This window comes from Lates calcarifer, linkage group LG23 (genome assembly GCF_001640805.2).
Source record: "Lates calcarifer isolate ASB-BC8 linkage group LG23, TLL_Latcal_v3, whole genome shotgun sequence".
NCBI classification, from domain to species: Eukaryota; Metazoa; Chordata; class Actinopteri; family Centropomidae; genus Lates; species Lates calcarifer.
Window position 1 is genome coordinate 1,465,181 of NC_066855.1, and position 18,834 is coordinate 1,484,014.

At 41.0% G+C, this 18,834-nt stretch overlaps 1 protein-coding gene across 1 annotated transcript; it reads right to left on the reverse strand.

The window, feature by feature from the left end:
• Positions 1-26: 26 nt before the first annotated feature.
• bsk146 (brain specific kinase 146) lies at positions 27-14,900 on the reverse strand. Its single transcript, XM_018688681.2, is given in 6 exon segments — positions 27-4,815; positions 5,090-5,281; positions 5,377-5,579; positions 5,681-5,714; positions 5,716-5,962; positions 14,420-14,900. Coding segments are annotated over 5 exon segments (1,338 nt in total). The 5' UTR covers positions 5,854-5,962; positions 14,420-14,900; the 3' UTR covers positions 27-4,044.
• Between the last annotated feature and the right edge of the window lie 3,934 nt (positions 14,901-18,834).

Consider the following 18,834-nt stretch of genomic DNA (forward strand, 5'->3'; position numbering starts at 1 on the left):
ACAAAAAAAAATCACAAGACCAAAAATCCAACAAGAATTTTCATTTTATTGACTAAATCTCAGCTTACAGGAAGACAGTTGTATTGCAAAGACAGAACCGGATACGAGTTCTAGTGCTGTGGTCATCTACTCACTAAAACTCCACGAAAAGTATGATGCTTTGAAATATGTCACCGGACAGAAAGACACTCAAACTCCATTACAACACGTTACGTTATGGATGAGTTGAGGAGGCAGCAGTGACTGACTCGGTTTGAAGGGGGAGGAGGCGGCTCGCAGGAAAAATACGTATCCCTTAATTTCTAGATTGGTGTGACTCAACCTTTCCTCCCAGCTCAGGTGTTCTCATGATCCTAACAGGGGTATTCGTGTTTCATCCTAACACATGCCACTATACCACCCATTCTAATCATTTAAGCTCTAAAAATTGTGTAACTGTTGCATTAAAAGTCTAATTATTCCAAGATTATATTGAAAATAAGTTTCAGTTAGTTTCAAGCATCACTTTCTTGCTTTTAGTAAAACGTTTCCAGCCTTGCTGAAGGAGCTTACACCATTGGAAGCAATATTTGATATGTTATAGATACTTCAGTGGATGTAGGAGGATGTTTACTTATGACCAAAATGTTTGTTTTTGTGAAAGAGCCAATATTAGCATTGTGGGCTGAAATAATGACAAATCCTCCTATATCAAATAAATGAGCCAAGAACTTGAAGTATAAAAGTGGGATTTTCAGAGCACACTAAAATACACCATGCTGATATAGTGTACGTGCAAAAATCTTCATCCTCTACTTAAACTCTGAGACACAGTAGAGTTTTTGTCCATTAGTTACACTATGGAGCAGTGTATGTAACCACATCCTGAAGTTGGTATTAAGCTTTTCCTCTGACAGCTGACACTAAAACACCTAGAAATGTAGCAGTGCATCAAGATAGCGTCATGTTTGTTTAAATGAAAACTAACCTCGCCACTGGCAGGAAACATGACATTGTGTGCAAATGTGGCCTTAGTCTCAATTCTCAGGATTTCACCTTTTATTTGAAGTTCAAACTATGTTTTGAACATGGCTGTACTGCAGTAGTGAGTGTTGGTGAAATACGCTGTCACTCTGATGGGTCAAATCATATGAGAAGTAATGTGTGGGAGTATTTTGGATTTTGCATCTTAGATGGAAAAACAGCTGTCACCTGCCTTTTCAAAATCCAGTTGCCTACTTTAGCATTACCAGTACAGATGTGAAGTCACATGTTAGCTTGATGCACGCTGGTGGTGCGTTCCATTTACACCGGAAGTCGGAAATGGGAGTTGACTGCGTTCTCAGACTGTTGCAGCTAGCCATTGTTAGCTATACCAGTTGATAACAACACTACGCAGTATTTTGCACGTACAAACTGAACAGTACTATGTGTATGACTGAATTAATGTGAAACAAACTGCTATAAACAGTACAATTCGCGTGATGCTGATGGGAGTGGCAGCCATCTTGAATTCCTGTGTTTGAGTTGGTGGTGTTACTCAAACTTTCTGAGTTGGAAATCTGACTTCCGGTCCAGTTCAATTCTGACTTCCAAGTACAACTGGAACACACCATAAGGCAGCGGAGGCACAGCAAAGAAACACATTTACCAGTTAGTCAAAGCAAATTACTGCCAGATTTGCAAAATTTCTCACTTGACTTGAGACTAAATGGCACATCTCCGAGGTGCTGAAGAGAAGAAAAAGGGAAGCTTTGGGGTGAATAGTTAATGCAGAGAAAGCATGACATGATGAGGTAACGTACAGGCCTGTGTTATCTCTTCTTCACACGGTCAATGTGAAAGGCCTCCCCAGCTGAATCTAATGTGCTGGAGCTCACACAGTAAACGCTGCGGAGCCAGCGCCGCACACAGCTGGCTGATGGAAAGAAAACAGCATGACTACAGTGTCTGTATCAGGACTGTCCATTGTTCTGAGTCAGAAGGCTGCTGATGAGGTCAGAGATTGTCACAAGATGTAGTAATTTGCATACTCGCTGGCTGATCCGGGAGCAGCTTTGAAGAACATGATCCAAACGGTTTATGTAAAGAGCTAAACCAGGTTTAGCTGATCCTCAGTCAGACGGATCCTGACTGACACTACTGACTCTCACAAGATAAAGAAACATGTTGTTGGCAGCTATACTACTTCTACAGAGTACTACAGCTTGTGACAGGAGAAACACTGAGCAGGTTTTCACAACAGCGTTTAGCACATACAAATTCATGCAAATTTATGTTTGGAAAACAACACACAAAAACATCCATTCCTATACATGACCCCATGTTTTTTTTCTTAAAATTATTTAGGTATTATTCATAATGAGTCAAAGAAAGGAATGGATTCTCTGGATTCTCTCTTTTTTTGCTGTTAATCTTAAATTGTTTTTTAAAAAAAGGAAAAAATCCACTTCCTCACTAAAGGTGGCAATTTAGAAGCAAAAATCTCTTCTAAAAATACATCATTTAGTTCCCTACCTATGATTTTTAATTCAAGCCTCTCGCTCTATGTCTTCATGCTTTGCTTTTTTTTCTGTTCCTGAAGGTGGTAAGATGAGAACACGACATTAATAGCAATACAAATACAACACAGTGAATAGAAACTAATTATTGTTCAGATTTTTTAGCCCTAGGATGTCTCAAGAGATCATAACGTTATTCACTATATTCACTCTCAGACATGATGCAAGAAATTGTGCTACGGCAAAAATTCCACATCACAACATTTTACGATTCTTTTTATCTTTTTTTTTGTTTGCTTGGTTTTTTTTTTTTTTTTTGTAAAGCCAGTTCAAATTTGTTGTAAAGGTAAGTTTGAGCTACTTGTCATGCATTTATAAAAGACGACTCTTTCACATCTTTTGCGATTTTTCTTTTTTCAGATTGAATTGAAAACGCTGGGTGATAGTTATTCTTTTCTTTGCAGATGACTTGGCGCTAAATGTTTCAAATAAACCAGAAGCGATACAAACAGAATAATTAAAAACGTCAGCAATATAAACTGAATTTTTTGGAAAATGTTTCAAAGAAAACAGAAGCTATACAAACAGAATTTTGAGTGAGTACAAAATAGTCTTGCAGCAGTGAAGTAGATATGTTTGTCGTGAAGAACAGAGACATCATAAACCCTCTTTCAGTCCAGTTTAACACTCATGGACATATTGGTTTACGGCCAGCGGAGGGAAAATATTCAGTCTGAAAACCACTGGTCAAAACTCAGTGTACATCTACTGATACCAATGTGTACAGCAGTCAACCAAAGATACCAAATTACAATGTGAATTCGAATGGAAAACAAAGAAAGCTACTTTACACAAAAAACAATAGAAAAAATAGAGTGTGTAGTCTTTTTAGATTCAAATAAATAATAAAATTCTCAAAGCAAAATAAATCCACTTTTGGATTCATACATACAGAACACAGTATTACACACACACACTCACACTTTTCACATTTTCGTTACAGGTGAAACATTTAAAACCAATCACTCTTTTTTTTCTTTTTTTTTTTTTTTAAATCTTACAAGGTATTTCCTTGAACTCTGATTTAGTCTTCAAAAATACAAATCCTTTGTCTCTTGGCTTCGTCAAAAATGATGTCTTGAAGAGATCACACAGCATTCTGCCACTTTTTGTCTCTATTTGCTTTTTTTGCTCAAAGTATTGCTTTAAGAAATACATTTTGGTCTTCTTCTCGTGGTTTTAGTGACAGAATCTCTAATGGAAGCAATTTTTCTTTCTTCCTCTGGGTTTTTCACAAAACTGCATTTGCACCCATGATTGAATTCAAAGTGGAAATGGGGCTTGTGTTTTGGAAATTTGACCAAAAACCCGACCTCATGAGGAATGTAGATACTTTCCGTGAAGTCTTCCATGTGTGTGCTCTTCCGTTCCCAAGATGTTTAAAACAGGATACGTGTTAGTAATCATTGTCTGTTTCTTTTTCCATGCATGCACATCTATGTGGTTGGATGAGAGGTATAAAAGTGTGTACTGATGAGTCTGTGACGTTAACGTTCGCACACGCTCAGACGCAGATCTCTATGGGCGTAGCCACCAGCATGCGGCCGCCCGGTGAACTGTTTTCTCGCGGCATTCGATCGTAACTGTTGGTGGACGACACGGAGCTGTTGGTGGAGACGGACACGAAATGGTGGCCGCCGCCCGGTTCCATCATCCCGCCTTTGGCCCCTCCACCGCCGCTGCCCCTCTCCACCGCCACCGGAGACATGGGAGAGAGGGGCGACAGCGGGGAGAGAGGAGATAAAGTCTGCTGCTTCATCCTCTCCACCAGGAGCTCTTCATCCTCCTCACCAGAGGACGACGACGAGATGGTGCCATCCACCTCCCCTCGCACACCTCCTCCACCTCCTCCACCTCCTCCTCCTCCACCGCCAACTCTCTCTCCACCACCTCCACCTCCTGTGTTGCCATTGCCGTTGTTGTTGTTGTTCTCGGCATCCAGCATCCAGGAGTGACTGAAGTACCCGAACACCTCTTTGACGGAGCAGCGGCGGTCCTGCTCCACGGAGAGCAGCCGGCGGAACATGCGGAGGGCCTGCTCGGTGAAGCGCCTCCACTGCGATGGCACCGTGTTCGTCCTCCTCCTCTGCCAGCGGATGAACTCCTGGTAAAAGGAGTCGGAGGGCAGCGCCTTCTCCCAGGGGAAGTTGCCAGTCAGCATGCAGAAAAGCAGCACGCCGAAGGCCCAGACGTCAGTGCTGTAGTCCACGCAGAAACCCTCGTGGCGGGACACATCGCAGAGTTCTGGAGCCGTGTAGGGGATGGTGCCGCTCACCTAGACGGGAAATTAGATTTGTTACCATCATCTGTTTATGAAGTCTGACACAACCAACAAAAATACTGTTAATGGGTAAACCTTCCCTGAAGCTCTGTTGTTTTTTTACGGTTAGCTAGCACCAGTTAGCACCCACTTTAAGTGTCAAACTTTGTTTTTCTTCATTCGTTATAATTTAAACTCATCAAACCGGAAACAGTAGTTTCGTTTGTGGTGACATTACGACTTAAGCTGCAACAAGACACTAGATACAAAGAGGTCACAAACAACTCACTCTTTTCACAGGTGAGCCAGCCCGGCGGGTCATGCCGAAGTCAGACAGCTTGACCTTGCGACACTCTCTGTCAAAAATGAGGATGTTTTCAGGCTTGATGTCCCTGTGGACCAGCTTCTTACAGTGCAGGTAGTCCAGTGCAATGGCTACTTGGTGCACACAGCGTTTTGCCACCGCCTCAGGAAGACCAACCTGAGAGACAGAGGAAGATCAGAATGGGAGATAAACACAAGAAATAAAAGCAACGGTACAACAGTAGTATCGGAATAATGGATGAGATGGAGCACCTGTGGAGGAATGATATCGAAGAGGTCTCCTGCCAGAGCGTACTCCTGTGCGAAAACATAGTATTCGTCCGTTTCAAAGGCAATGCCAAACATGTTGATGATGAAGGGGCAGGGGGACAGGTAGAGGGAGATGCTGTACTCCCGCAAGAACGACTTCAGCTTGGTTGTCTTCTTCTTCAGGAACTTCAGAGCCATTTTTGTGCCTTTGGAAGAAAACAGAATGAAAACATTTTTGATCTGACAATTCTTCTACATTACAACAGCATGTCCTTGATGTTTTTTACAGTGTGCACCCTCCCCTCACCTCTGATCTTGTGGATGACCAGGTCCACCTTGCCGATAGGTGCCTTTGCCCAGCTCCCTGATCACCTCATAGTACTTGTTGACCTCCAGCCTTTCCAGGTTCTGGGCTGCGATCAGCTGTAGCTCATCCAGGACGTCCATGTTGGCTCGGGACACCAGCGGAGAGGAACTCATGCTGGGGACTGTTTCAGGGGACGGACCAGGACAAAAAAAAACCAACAAAAAACTAGGGAACAGGATGCTCAGGCGGAAAAAGAGCAGCAGCAGCTAACAGCTGGTGTCACTGTAAAAAAACGAGAGAGAAAACACATTTTTAATTGGTTTGCAATAATATGTTTTATCCTTATTTCACCTGTAGGGGGCCCTATGGAACAAATTGAAGTTAAAATGTTTTAATATTTCTGGTACAGCGCTGTAACATACAGAACTAAAATCTTAATCTCGCAATTTTCCATTGGAATGAAATTTTGTAAATATGTAGCTGCAAATTTTGAAATTTTGCATGAAATTTTGGAGCAATCTGCCACCGTGGATCCTGCTGTTTCCACCAGAAAATCCACAGTAAAATGTAATAAACCAAAAAGTTACAGGGGATCCTCCTCCTTTTCATTTTTATGATAAAACTGTTACTACTGCAAATAAAGAGAAAAAGAAGTGTGTAATGTTTTATTTCTGTCTGTCTGTTTCAAGGTCAGCGATGGACAACAAGCCGTTGATGTTGTAGCTCGCAGTCTCTGCTCTGATCTGCAGTGTGATAGTCACTGAAAATGCTAATTATCTGCAGTGAAGGCTTAAGTAATTCTAAATGCTACTCGCCAAGGGAGATGCCAGAGCTGAGCTGAGCTGAGTCACACACACACACACACACACACACACACAGTAACAGTCCTTTCTAGCAAATCCATTCCCTGCTGCAGTGTGATTATTCTTAGTGATTGCTTTCTGTTTTTTCCTCCTGTGCAGCGAGACCTGCCAAATCCTGACCCTCGCTCTATAGATCCAGGCGGAGCTTGCGGAGGAAATATAGGAGTCTCCACGTGTATGTACACACACACACATGCACGCACTCTCACACATTACATAACCTGTAAAGTACTGAAGAGCTGCCTCTCTCCATCCCTGAGCAGACGCTTATGAATCTGCCTTCCTGTCAACGCTCTCAGTGGAACCAGCAACACTTGGACAACTGTCATATTTACACCAACACACAGGCCTGTCTATCTACACACACATTACATTTATCTGATATTACTTTTCCTTCAAAGAGTAAAGCAGTAATATTAATCTGTTCCGACTTAGTCACATCACAGAAAAATGTGCACAGCTGAATTTGAATAATTAAAGTTGGAGTTGGCAAAGGTTTCAGAATCTTGACAAAATAAGATCTCTGCTCTGAGGCGCTGGGGGCGTGTCCACTAACAACCACGCCCACTCTAAGCTGCAACACAGTGACTGTTAGCATGCTGTTAGCATGCTGTTAGCATTCTGTTAACACCCACTTAGAGTGGTTGTGGTGCATTCCAGTTGAACTCGGAAGTTGAAATTTACAAGTGCCTAGTCGGGAGATTTGACTGGAGCGCCCCCTGAAGTCAGATTTCCAACTCAAAAAGTCGGAGTAACAACAGTAGTGAACAGTTTCTATCTGTGGACGTGTTGCTACGCTGTTTGTATGAGCAAAATACAACAAATTAGCAATAGCATTGGCTAGTCCAGAATATGTTTGATACGGTTCACATTCATGGCTCTTTTGTTTCTCGAACAGTTAAATTTAAAACAGCATTTTAAGAACGTTGTACAACTATAAAGGCTCTGTTAGCGTCCATGTTTTTGCAACTTTTCAACTCGGAGGTGATGTCATTCCAGTTCCGACTTCCAACCGCCGATGTAAATGGAACGCAGTAGCACCCAATAAGATCCCTGTTAGCATCCTCTTAGCATCCTGCAAGCAACACGACTGAAAAATGGATACTAGCAGCCTTGCAGTTATACAGACGTTTATGTTTGGCGACAACCGAGCTGCTCTGCAAACTCTAGCATCTGAAGACGACGGCATAGCTAGCTAGCAAAATCTTTAGTAACTTCCAGCCAAGCGGGAGATGATGATGCTAACGCGACGCTAATATTTGTATAGTGTTGGGGTAGGGCCATTTTAGCCCATAAAATCCTGAGAATTAAACTGGTGGAAAACTTTGAACGCACAATGTAGTAACACATAGTTTACAGTCTTTACACGTTTTCAGGAACTATTTTCTAACATAACTGATGTGTTTAGAGACAAATTTAAATCTCTCCCCTGCCCGTCTTGGTTTAGGATGCAGAAAATATCTCAGTGATACGGACCGAGCAGCTGCGAGTCGTCATAACCTGCTTCATCACCAACTACGTGACAAAACACACACACAGCAACACACAGCTAGTGTAAGTACCTTGTCATCCCCTCCGCAGGCCTCTGTGTTCCTCTGTGGGAGTGTAATCTCTTTTTTTTGTGTGTGTGAAGCGGACAGGAAGAGCAGTTGACACCAGCAGGTGAGGAGGGATGAGTCAGTTCGGGTGATAAATGGCAGCGCAGGGAGGATGTACTGTAGCTCTCTCCTTTAAATAAAAGCTCTCGGACACATGTGATAAAACACACGCACACAAACACAAACACACATACACATGGGGGAGGGCAGGGAGTTGTAAACAGAGAAGGCCATTTGTTTCTGTCCAGGATCAGAAGTGCTTACTGTAGTATTGCAGGATACACGCAGCACCGTGTGTGTGTGTGTTGGGACTACAGCAGGGTATGGGTAAAATAATAATGCAGAATATCTCATTTAATATCATAATCATATTTCCAAGTCCAGACTATTATTTTGACATGCTGCTTTAGGAAGGGTAGCAGTTTTGAGTAAAATATGTTGAAATTTCCATGAAGTTTGGTGCAGACATTCCCCTCAGAATCTGTAATAACAACTTTCCCATGAGCCTCAGCTGTATGTTACATTTAGTGCTAATTAGATGGTGAACATGGTAAACATGACACCTGCTAAACATCAGCACAGACACCTTATTATTGTCACTGACATTAGCAGTTAGCTCTCCAAATGCTAGCAGGAAGTCGGCCATCTTGGAACCTGATATCCAGTTCACTTAATACATCCACCTGTTTTCCTTGTCATCAATGTGTCTGTCCATACACCAGCTACCCAAAATAACTTTTGTTCTGATCTGTGTTTCTGTTGCTTTGATTTTTTGTGTAAAGTTGTCTATAGTACAGCCTGATAACATAGCCATCGTAGCTACACTGAAGTTTGTGTTATTGTGTGACTTCTTGTGGTGCAAGAAGTATTCAGACCCCTTACAGAAGTAAAAGTACCACACACTAACACAAACAAACAAGGCAGTGGTATTCCACCAGCTCCTTTGTTCTGCAAAATTACCATTTTTGTCAATGGAGTCTGGTAGAGAAGTTTTAATTTGGTCTGTTTTAATGGTCTCATACAGTATATGACAGGAAGCTCTACTGACACTGAGTGGATTATCATGGAGAAATAAAGAAAACAGAATTTAATTCCACCTTAAGTCTGATGATCTTTAACTATATTAAGCTCTTAATGTGTAAGAATAATGAGATTAACACACAGACACATTTCATTTAACGGGGGTAAACACACAACTCATTGTGTTTCATTTGCAGATTAAGATTCCTTTAAAACAGGTTTATATTACTTTCCTGTTACGAATGAATGTGAATACGATGGTAAAATGTTAAGACCCTATGGTTTAATAAAATGACCTGACTGCACATTTGCAGCTTATATAAACATCTTGATAAGTTTCAACTGGAGTGGGCGTTTGAAATGAAAAGAGATTTCTGCTTAGTTCTGTAAACTAAAACTAAATTAGGGTTCGGCTCATCAATAGCTGAAGTCCATGTGTGTTTGTGTTTACCACAAAGAGAACTGCATCTGTATTTATATAGAAGCAGCATTGGACTCATCAGCTGAATGAGTCATCGGGTCAGGACAAATGTCGGCTCGCCATGTGGAAAGGAAGTCTGCCGTCCCACTGTGTGTGTGCATGCTGCGTCACATAGGCTCAGTGTTAACAATAGAACTAACTCAATGCACAACAAGCTGCGTTTCACAAGCATTTTACACCCTTGGTAGAAACAACTGCAGAGCCAGTGATTTGACAGCATCTTGGCATCTTTACACAACGTCCCAAAACTGTGTATTTACCCTGCAGCTCATCCTCATTAGAGGTTTGTTTTCAAACATCAAACATTAGTATAATAAACATTTAAACAAATAAAAATACAGTTGAATAAATAACTGCAAATGCTTTACTCGAGGAAAGACACTCGTTAGCAACCGCCTTTTTTAAGACACGTAAAAGCTTCAAACATCAGGAGTGAGGGATTTACTGACCCGATTTTATGTCGGAGAATAAAACCTGAGCTTATGTCTTGAGCTTATGTCTTGAGCTGAAATAAGCAGACCTTATTTCAGACATTTAACCACAAACACACTGACTTTGGGACAAGGGAACAGGAAGTGCTAACATGCTAACATGCTAACTTACTTCCTGGTTTTAGGATCATTCCTGCACCTCTCTACAAGGTAGTAATACTTAAGCCTTTATTGTCTTGTTTAGTAACAATTTTAATAATCACATGATCATATAAGTAATTTATCAACCAAAACTTTGTATTTGTTAGTTGGTTCCAGCTTCTCAAATGTGATGATTTGCTGTTTTTCCTGGTTATATATGACTGTAAACTGAGTATCTTTGGACTTTGGAAACAAACTGAAGATGTTATCTTGGACTCTGAAGACACACAACAGGAATTTTCCACTATTCTTGCACAGTTTAGGGAGTCAGCAATTACCTTAACAATCAAAACAATAATCAGCAGATGAACTGATGATGAAAATAGCTGTTTATTGTCCAACTTTACACCAACCTTTGCATAAACACCTGCACCTGTGCACTCCCACAGGTTTTAAACTGTAATGTACCGGCCACAGACACAAAGCCTGCCATGTTCTGTCAACTGAGCACAAATTCAACCCCCCCACCATCCTCCTCCACCTCCTCCTGCCTCCTCTCTCAACACTGACACTTTGTGCCACCAGGTTTAACACTCTGTGGAAACAGAGCAGCGACCAGGGGCCGCAGCTGACTAAATCCCAGACTGCTTATGCAACCAGCGGGCAGAGCTGACCAGCCAAGCACATTCACCGTGCCAAGGCAATGATCACAGCCACGTCCACCCCCGCTGCTGCAGCCATACTGCCCTCAAACAATTAGACCAACGCCATCTTCATACTTTTTCCATTTTAGTGACCTTTCAGCTTTCATGATACACCACCTGCACACACGCACACACACACACACACACACATTTCTGTTTCCTGTGTGCAACGACAACATTTAGTTGTTAAATTAAATTGTCGTTTACCAAAAAAAAAGCTCTGATGATCAGAAGTGACCGACTGCTGCACAAACACACCAGATAATCAAAGGCTGTGGAGTGTGCATTGACAGGGAGTGGAAATAATGAGGGAGAGCGGTACACAATGACAAGGACCGCTGAGGAGCAAAGTACCAGCGAGTGTGTGGAGAAAGATAAAGAGCGTGGATGCCAATATCTCTGCAGCAATATCCAATTGCATTTACCCATAACAGCGAGTCAGATCCCTGCTGTAGCAGATTTTTTTAACCACATTTACAGCTCAGTCTAAAGGACAGAGATATGACTGTGACTGACCTTTCACCTCTGACCTTCTTGTAATCAGAAACTCTTTACAGCCTTGTCAAACCCTGATCATTAGAGAGGAGTCGCTTTAAAAGGTCTAAAAACAATGGATCCTACACTTCCCATGATGCAACTCCTGTCAGACTTTCCCTACCTGTCTTTTTAAACTCAACACCTCCAGTTTCTATTTTCTAAACCCATACCAACATAACCCTAATGCCATCACTTTTTTTGGAATGACTCTGCAAAGCTCCTCCGCAGATACAGAACCTATTAAGCTATTATTATATGAGTTGTGGAGGAATTACAGATTTCTAATATGTGTGGGTGAAAGGAGGGACGCAGCTAAATCTAGTAAGAACATGGTGTCTCCACATTCACTTATACACGGTCAACAAAGTACTAATAAACACCTTAAATGAGTAGTGCAGAAACAAGCTGTACAAACAGCCCCACTCAACCCAGATCGTCTCAGAAACATGCTAACATAACATAAAACTGTTTTATTCAGTGTTTTGACAGATTTCATTTGTTGTTTGTTTGAGGAGGAGACCTGTGAGGATAATTCAGCTCCCAGTAAAAACCTCCTGAACGATGAACACTGAAGGAATCCTAACCTAAAAACAAGCTAAGCTAACATTAGTGGCAGTTCAGCTAACAGCCTGCAGCCCCTTATTGACGTCCTGAAGAGCGCTAGAAAAACACAAATTTTTAACATGAAACTGTTTCATTCATTATTCGTACTGATTTTAATGACTTGGTTGGTTTGTTTTGAAAAGGAGGAGACCTCCAGTAAAAGCCATATGAACCACTGACACTGAAGGAATCCTAACCTAAAAACAAGCTAATGTTAGCGGCAGTTAACAGCCCGCAGCCCCTTACTGACATCCTGTGTCCATCCAGAGAAATGTCAATCTTTAGCTTGAAACTGATATATTAAGTGTTTTAACAATTTTAAATACTTGTTCTCCCAGTAAAAACCACCTGAACGATTGACACTGAAGGAATCCTAGCCTAAAAACAAGCCAACGTAACGTTAGCAGCAGCTCAGCTAACAGCCCACAGCCTGTGTTTGTTTGTGCTGGAAAAACACAGATTTTTAATATAAAACTACTTTATTCAGTGTTTTTTCTAGTTTTAATTATCAGGTCTGTTTGTTCTGGAGAGGAGGAGACCTCGGAGGATAATTCAGCTCCTTGTAAAAACCTCCTGAACGATCAACACTGAAGGAATCTGAACCTACAAATGAAACACAATGAGTTGTTGAACAATGAAATCAAGCCGACTACTTTCTGTCACCCAGCTGGATGTTGTGTGCACTTGTGGAAAACACTGCTTAGTATAAAGAAACAGGAGGAAACCTTTAAAAGTTCAGTTAGTTTTTTTCTATGAGATCAAATCACAGAGACTTCCGGTCGTCATTGTGCCTCTGTAAGAAACAGTCCCGTTACATTACTCCCTGTAAAACCACAAATTCTCTTTTTAACATTTTGGTTTTTGTACTAATTTAACAAACACGATACAACATGTTAATCAGTAAAAACTCAGGTGCTAGTGTTTATTAAGAACCAAGCTAGCTGTTTCCCCCTGCTTCCAGTCTTTAGGCTAAGCTAAGCTAACTGCCTCCAGGCTCCAGCTTTATATCTTAACATACAGACACTAATGTGAGACAGCAAATAAGGGTGTTTCCCAAAATGTCAAACTCTTTAAGGACTGGTCGAATATTATCTACGTATCAAAATAATAAAACCATATCATGTTAGCAATCTACAAATTTGAGTTATTAATTAGAAACTAATATAATAAATGAGTTATTGAAGGTTTTCTTTGACACAAATGCAGAGTTTGGTGTCTCACACTGATTAAAAGTGGAGCTCAGTGACTTGGTTTTAAAAATTTGTTGAATTATCTTTGTGACTTTGTCTTACAGGGACATCGGGACATCTCCCATTTTCCTCCCAAAGCTGTATTATGACGTGACGAGGACAAGCCCCAAGCCAAACTTACCACCGCTGCCAGCCAGACGCCCGTCGGTGAGGATTAGTCGAGCACCGGACCGCCTATGTGACCTACATTGTGATCTGTGACTCATCATGCTGGTGTGTAGCTTGTCTGTATTTGTATGTGTTTTTTAATCAAGGAGCTTAAAGCCCACTTTGATCAGCTGTGTCTCGGTTTTTAATGCAGGCAACAAGAAACCTCCCACAGGGCCTCAGAATACATAAGGCAACAGAGGATTAGTTTAAAAAACAGCAGCCAGATAAAAGGCGTCTCACTCCTACCTCACTTCTGCTGAACAATAATTAAGAATTTCATCAGTTATAGGTTTTTCTGGATGAAAACAAACAGTTTGGGAGGCAGAAAAATTGCTGCACATTGTTTGGGCCCGGCCAGAATATAAACCTGCATGTGGACCTGTCAGGATGTAAATATCATGCTCTCTTATTATTCTCCAGACATCCTCAGCGGGGGGCTACGTCATGTTGGATCCCACCTGCAGTGTGTCCTGAGACTGCACTGACTCTGAGGAAAATCACTGTCACTTAGTGCTGAGAAAACACACACACACACACACACGCACGCACGCACGCACGCACGCACACACACACACACAGACACACACTAGCTTCTGCAGATACCTGGCTGCCCCCAAAATAAAGGATGCATGGTTGTGGTGAAGGTGCAAGAAGCTGTGTTGTGATCAATAACACAAATTCCTCTACACCCCAAATATTGTTGACAGTGTAAAAGGCAACTTCCTGTTGATAAATGAAATAACACAACAACAAACACACCGTTAAACAGCATTGTTTTCAGTGTGCGTGCTGCTGCACACAACGGGCCCAATCAATCGTGCACTGAATGCAAGAAAACACAGTGTAACACATCCCTGTTATTACAGTGACTGCTGCATCATGGGGTGAGTCAGATGCAGGTTGGTCAGGGTGCAGGTGAGGATAGATGGAAGCGTCGATCTGGGTTTATTCCGCCACTCACCCTTCAGTTAGTTCCCATATGGAGGCAGCGGAGTCCGCCCTGTCCGCGCAGGCTGCTGGTAAACACACGGGATGATCTGAGCGCATACTAAGGCCAGGTGAGCCGGGAGAAACGCCTGGTGTCGGTGTCCTGTGAGAAGCCTCCGAGCAGCAGCAGCCGTGTGTCTGCGGTTGTGTCGGCGCCGAGCATCCTGCAGCCTCCTCCGGCTCTGCGTCCTATTGTCTCCGCATCGCTCTGTCCTCTAGGATGGGAGGAGAGGAGAGGAGAGGAGAGGGGAAGCAGCGGAGGAGAGGAAGTAAGGGCCCTCCCCCTCCTCACAGCTCTGTCCAATCGCAGCGCTGCTCCGCCGGGAGCCGCCGCTGCTCGCTGTCTCCGTACAGAATATGCTGCCTTCAGGGGCTGTCGGAAAAATAAGAACAGATGGGCGCAACTTTAATATGGTTAAATTTTGGGTATGGTTAAAACTACAAAATTATATTCGGATTAACTTTATGATTACAACTGTCACTCTTAGTACTACCACCCATCCATGATTGATACTACTACTACTACAAATAATACTTCTAATAATAATAATGACAGTAATAATATATGATTTTATAATACATCTAAAGTCCGTCTTTACGGTGAATTTATTTTAAGACCAATCAGAAGTGGTTGCTAGGCGGACCAGAATCGATTGGCCAATCAGCGTTTTCTGCCCATGTTAGCGGCCGTATGTCATCAGTGCCCACGACGTGGCTCGTCATTGGTCAGGACTTTCTGGGCGGAGCGTAGAGAGGCGGAGAAACAAAGTCGGGGAAAACAGATTTAAACCCACGTTTGAACTGTTGCATCTGTTTGTCAGTGCGGAGAAAACGTCGTCACTGGAGAGATCTGGATGCTAAAACAAACGGTGGAGCTGCTTTTTGTCAAATACGAGTGGGACTGGACGCTAAACACACCTGCCGCACGAAGATAAGTTAAACAGTTAGCGGCTAGCGTTAGCATTAGCGTTATCAGAGAGCGTTAGCATTAGCATTACCTTGTAGTGATGTTGTTTAATTACATTTTCAGTCGTTTATATCGCGTGGGTAAGAGTGTGTTTGTGTTTCTGTGACTGAGGCGTCCTTGACTTACTCTGCAGACATTTTACTGCTTCTTTGTAACGTTGTGCTCAGTCTTAAATCAGTTTATGGCCTCTGTCGTTGTGTGTGACTTTGTAGCTTTGTGGGAGTAATCTGTCGATAACCATCTATTGATCACCTGTGTGTATATTATTGATAAGAAATTTGTTTGTTGTGACTTGATGATCCATGATCCAGCTCAACCCATGATGCAACAATAATTAAACATTTATTAGTGTTATTGATAGTGTTAGTGCTATTAATGTACCATTGTTTGTCATTATTATTCCTTTAGCTGTAATAATAATTATTACTATTATTATTATTATTATTATTATTATTATTATTATTACTACTACTACTATTTACATTTTGACTTAGTCTGTGTATCTGCAATGTTGTCTTTCTCCTACCCCATTTCCCCACCCCCCTCTCTTTCTGTCTAAACCCAACCGGTCGAGGCAGATGGCCGCCCACCTTGAGTCCGGTTCTGCTCGAGGTTTCTGCCTCTTAAAAGGAAGTTTTTCCTTGCCACAGTCGCCTAGTGCTTGCTCATGGTGGGATCTGTTGGGTTTTCTCTGTAAATCTTATAAGATAAAGAGTATGGTCTAGACCTGCTCTATATGTACAGTGTCTCGAGATAACTGCTGTTGTGAATTGGTGCTATATAAATAAAATTTGACTTGACTTGACTTGAGACTTTATTGAGCTCAGTTTTGTGTTAAAGCCAAGCTTGAAAACTAGATTTTAACTCTGTGCTCCTCCACAGAGCAGGTGAGATTACTGTTAGAAATTATTATAAAAACTATTTAAAAATCACTTTTCTCTCTGAGATCAGCAAAGTCATATTCTAGTAACGTAATTTATTCACCTCAAAACTCAAAGGTTTCTAATGTTCAGTTTTCAGCCTTGTATTCTTCTACACTGTTCAGGTTTTCTTTATTAATTTGATTTTTTTGTGTTTTCCAGGTTTACTGGTTGAGCTGCTGCAGCCTGGACAGAAACACCAGCTCTCACCTGACAAACCAAACAGGTATGTGTCCTAAAGAGTTACTCAGTCTGAAAAAAATGTGTTGAGCTGAATTATTCTGTTTGAACTGAATTGTTCTGGTTCAGCTGTAATGTTAAATATTTATCTCTGTTTTCATGGTTAAACTGTTAATGAGGAATAGGTCATAGTATATTAATCATTTTCCTTTGTATATTTCTCTTTTTATTTTCTCCAGGTGTCACCACTTCGTCCACGATCGAGTCTTCGTACAATGAAGAAGTACTTTGAGACCAGGACAGAGGCCTCCAGGTAATTCACAAACAGCTTTACATCACCTGTCCAACACAGAGCACTGACAATTGTTTATGTTCACTGGATAGGTTTTACCTGGGGTCTGCTGGCATGGTAATTTAAGTATGTAGTGGATGGTGTTTTTTATGCTCAATATTTCCATTTCCAATTTATTTCAATTTTTCTTCTCACAGTCAAGCAGCAGAATTTAGCATCATTAGTGTTGCATATTATCAATTTGAATAATCCTTACATTGGGGTGGGGGACGTTATTGTCCTGAAAGACAATATAATGTGACAGGCTGTTGTAAATGGTAGACGACTACTACCATTTTACTGAATGTTTACATTTCATCCAGGTTCAGATTTCCACTGAGGCTGAAATACTGTTAACATGAAGTTCATACTGAACATAACAGCATTACATTCATACATACACAGCCTGAGTGTTATCATTAACAGAGAGTAACAGCTCATTCTCAGAAATGTGACCCACGTGTTGACTGTAATCCAAGTATCTGTCCTTATATTACAAATTAAGAATCCAGGGAACATTTGACAAGTCTCCCTGGCTTTGTTGACAGCCGCGGTTTTACAGTTTGTCGTTAGAGTCTCTTTAAATTCCTCGTAAACCGACAGAATTAATGTGCGCTGTTCATCTGAGAGATACGATGCATGCCCCTACCAACTCCAATTAAATTAACACCGACTCAAGTAACCGACATCTTAACCACTGCTGTACTCTTTAACACAGATCGAGGCAGTCAGGGTTTGTCAATCCCGACTTTCATTAATAACCCAGAATTAAATCAGAGTAGGTTAAACTCGCTTCGTTGTATAGGCCTCTGAAATCTGAATAGTTTGTCAGAAAAAGACTTCAGTCATTATTAAAGTTTAGATGTGCAGTGCAAAGAAAATCAAGAATTTAAACTGACTTTGGAGAAACAAACCTTGCCATCCACTGCTGCTGTGTGAATATCAGGAGCTGGTGGAGTCAGTTCTTCAGTCAGAGCAGCTTCTTCTGTCTTCATGTAGAAAGGAAATTTAACTCTTGCACTAGTTCTGTTTATTCAAGAAACAGTTAGTCCACACTCAGGTTTCTTTGTAGATTTAGTGTCTTTTACTTCTCTTTTGACAGTTTGAAGTTCAATACCCAGAAACTCCCTGTACTTTTATTTTGATGTGTTAAAAGTCACATCTTTGTATTAATATTTGTTATGTTTTTCTCCACAGGCTTCAAACTTTAACCATTAAATCACAGAGAGAAGCGACAGACATGAAGACATTTCCAGAAGGTCAGTGTTAGTTTATTTTTTCCAGTCTAACTCTGTCATTTTCTCAGCTGTAGTTTGACTCTTTAAAACCTCTTGTCTGGAACAAACAGAAACACATTAAAGCTGCTGTAACTTATTCTGTTTTAATTAGTATTACTTACTATACTCAGACATTTTTTGACCAATTTTTGACTTTTTATTATACTATGACATTTAACCACTTTGGTTGTTCTCTCTCAGGTGATGTGGAGGATGTTCATCACTGAAACTGTCCAAAGCTTCAAGTCCTGAAACTTTTACAAATATAATCAAATAACGAAAGACAGTTGGAGACAGTTTAATAATCCCTCAAATGCATCTATTACTACATGCAACTTTTCCTGTTCTTGTTGTTTGTGATATTATGAAATTACATGTGAGATACTGTATGACATTTTCTGACAGTGACCACACAGTATACAATGATTTTTTTATTTTTATTTTTTTTTGGACATTCGTGAAGCATTACTCTATTATGACATTTTTTGACCATTTTTGACGCCTTACTATACTATGACCTTTTTTATGGTTTTCAACACTTTACTATATTATGGTATTTTATGACATTTTTGACACCTTTCTATACTATGACATTTTTATGACATTTTTGACACCTTACTATACTATGACATTTTTATGACATTTTGACACCTTACTATACTATGACATTTTTTTGACCATTTTTGACCCTTACTATACTATGACATTTTTTGA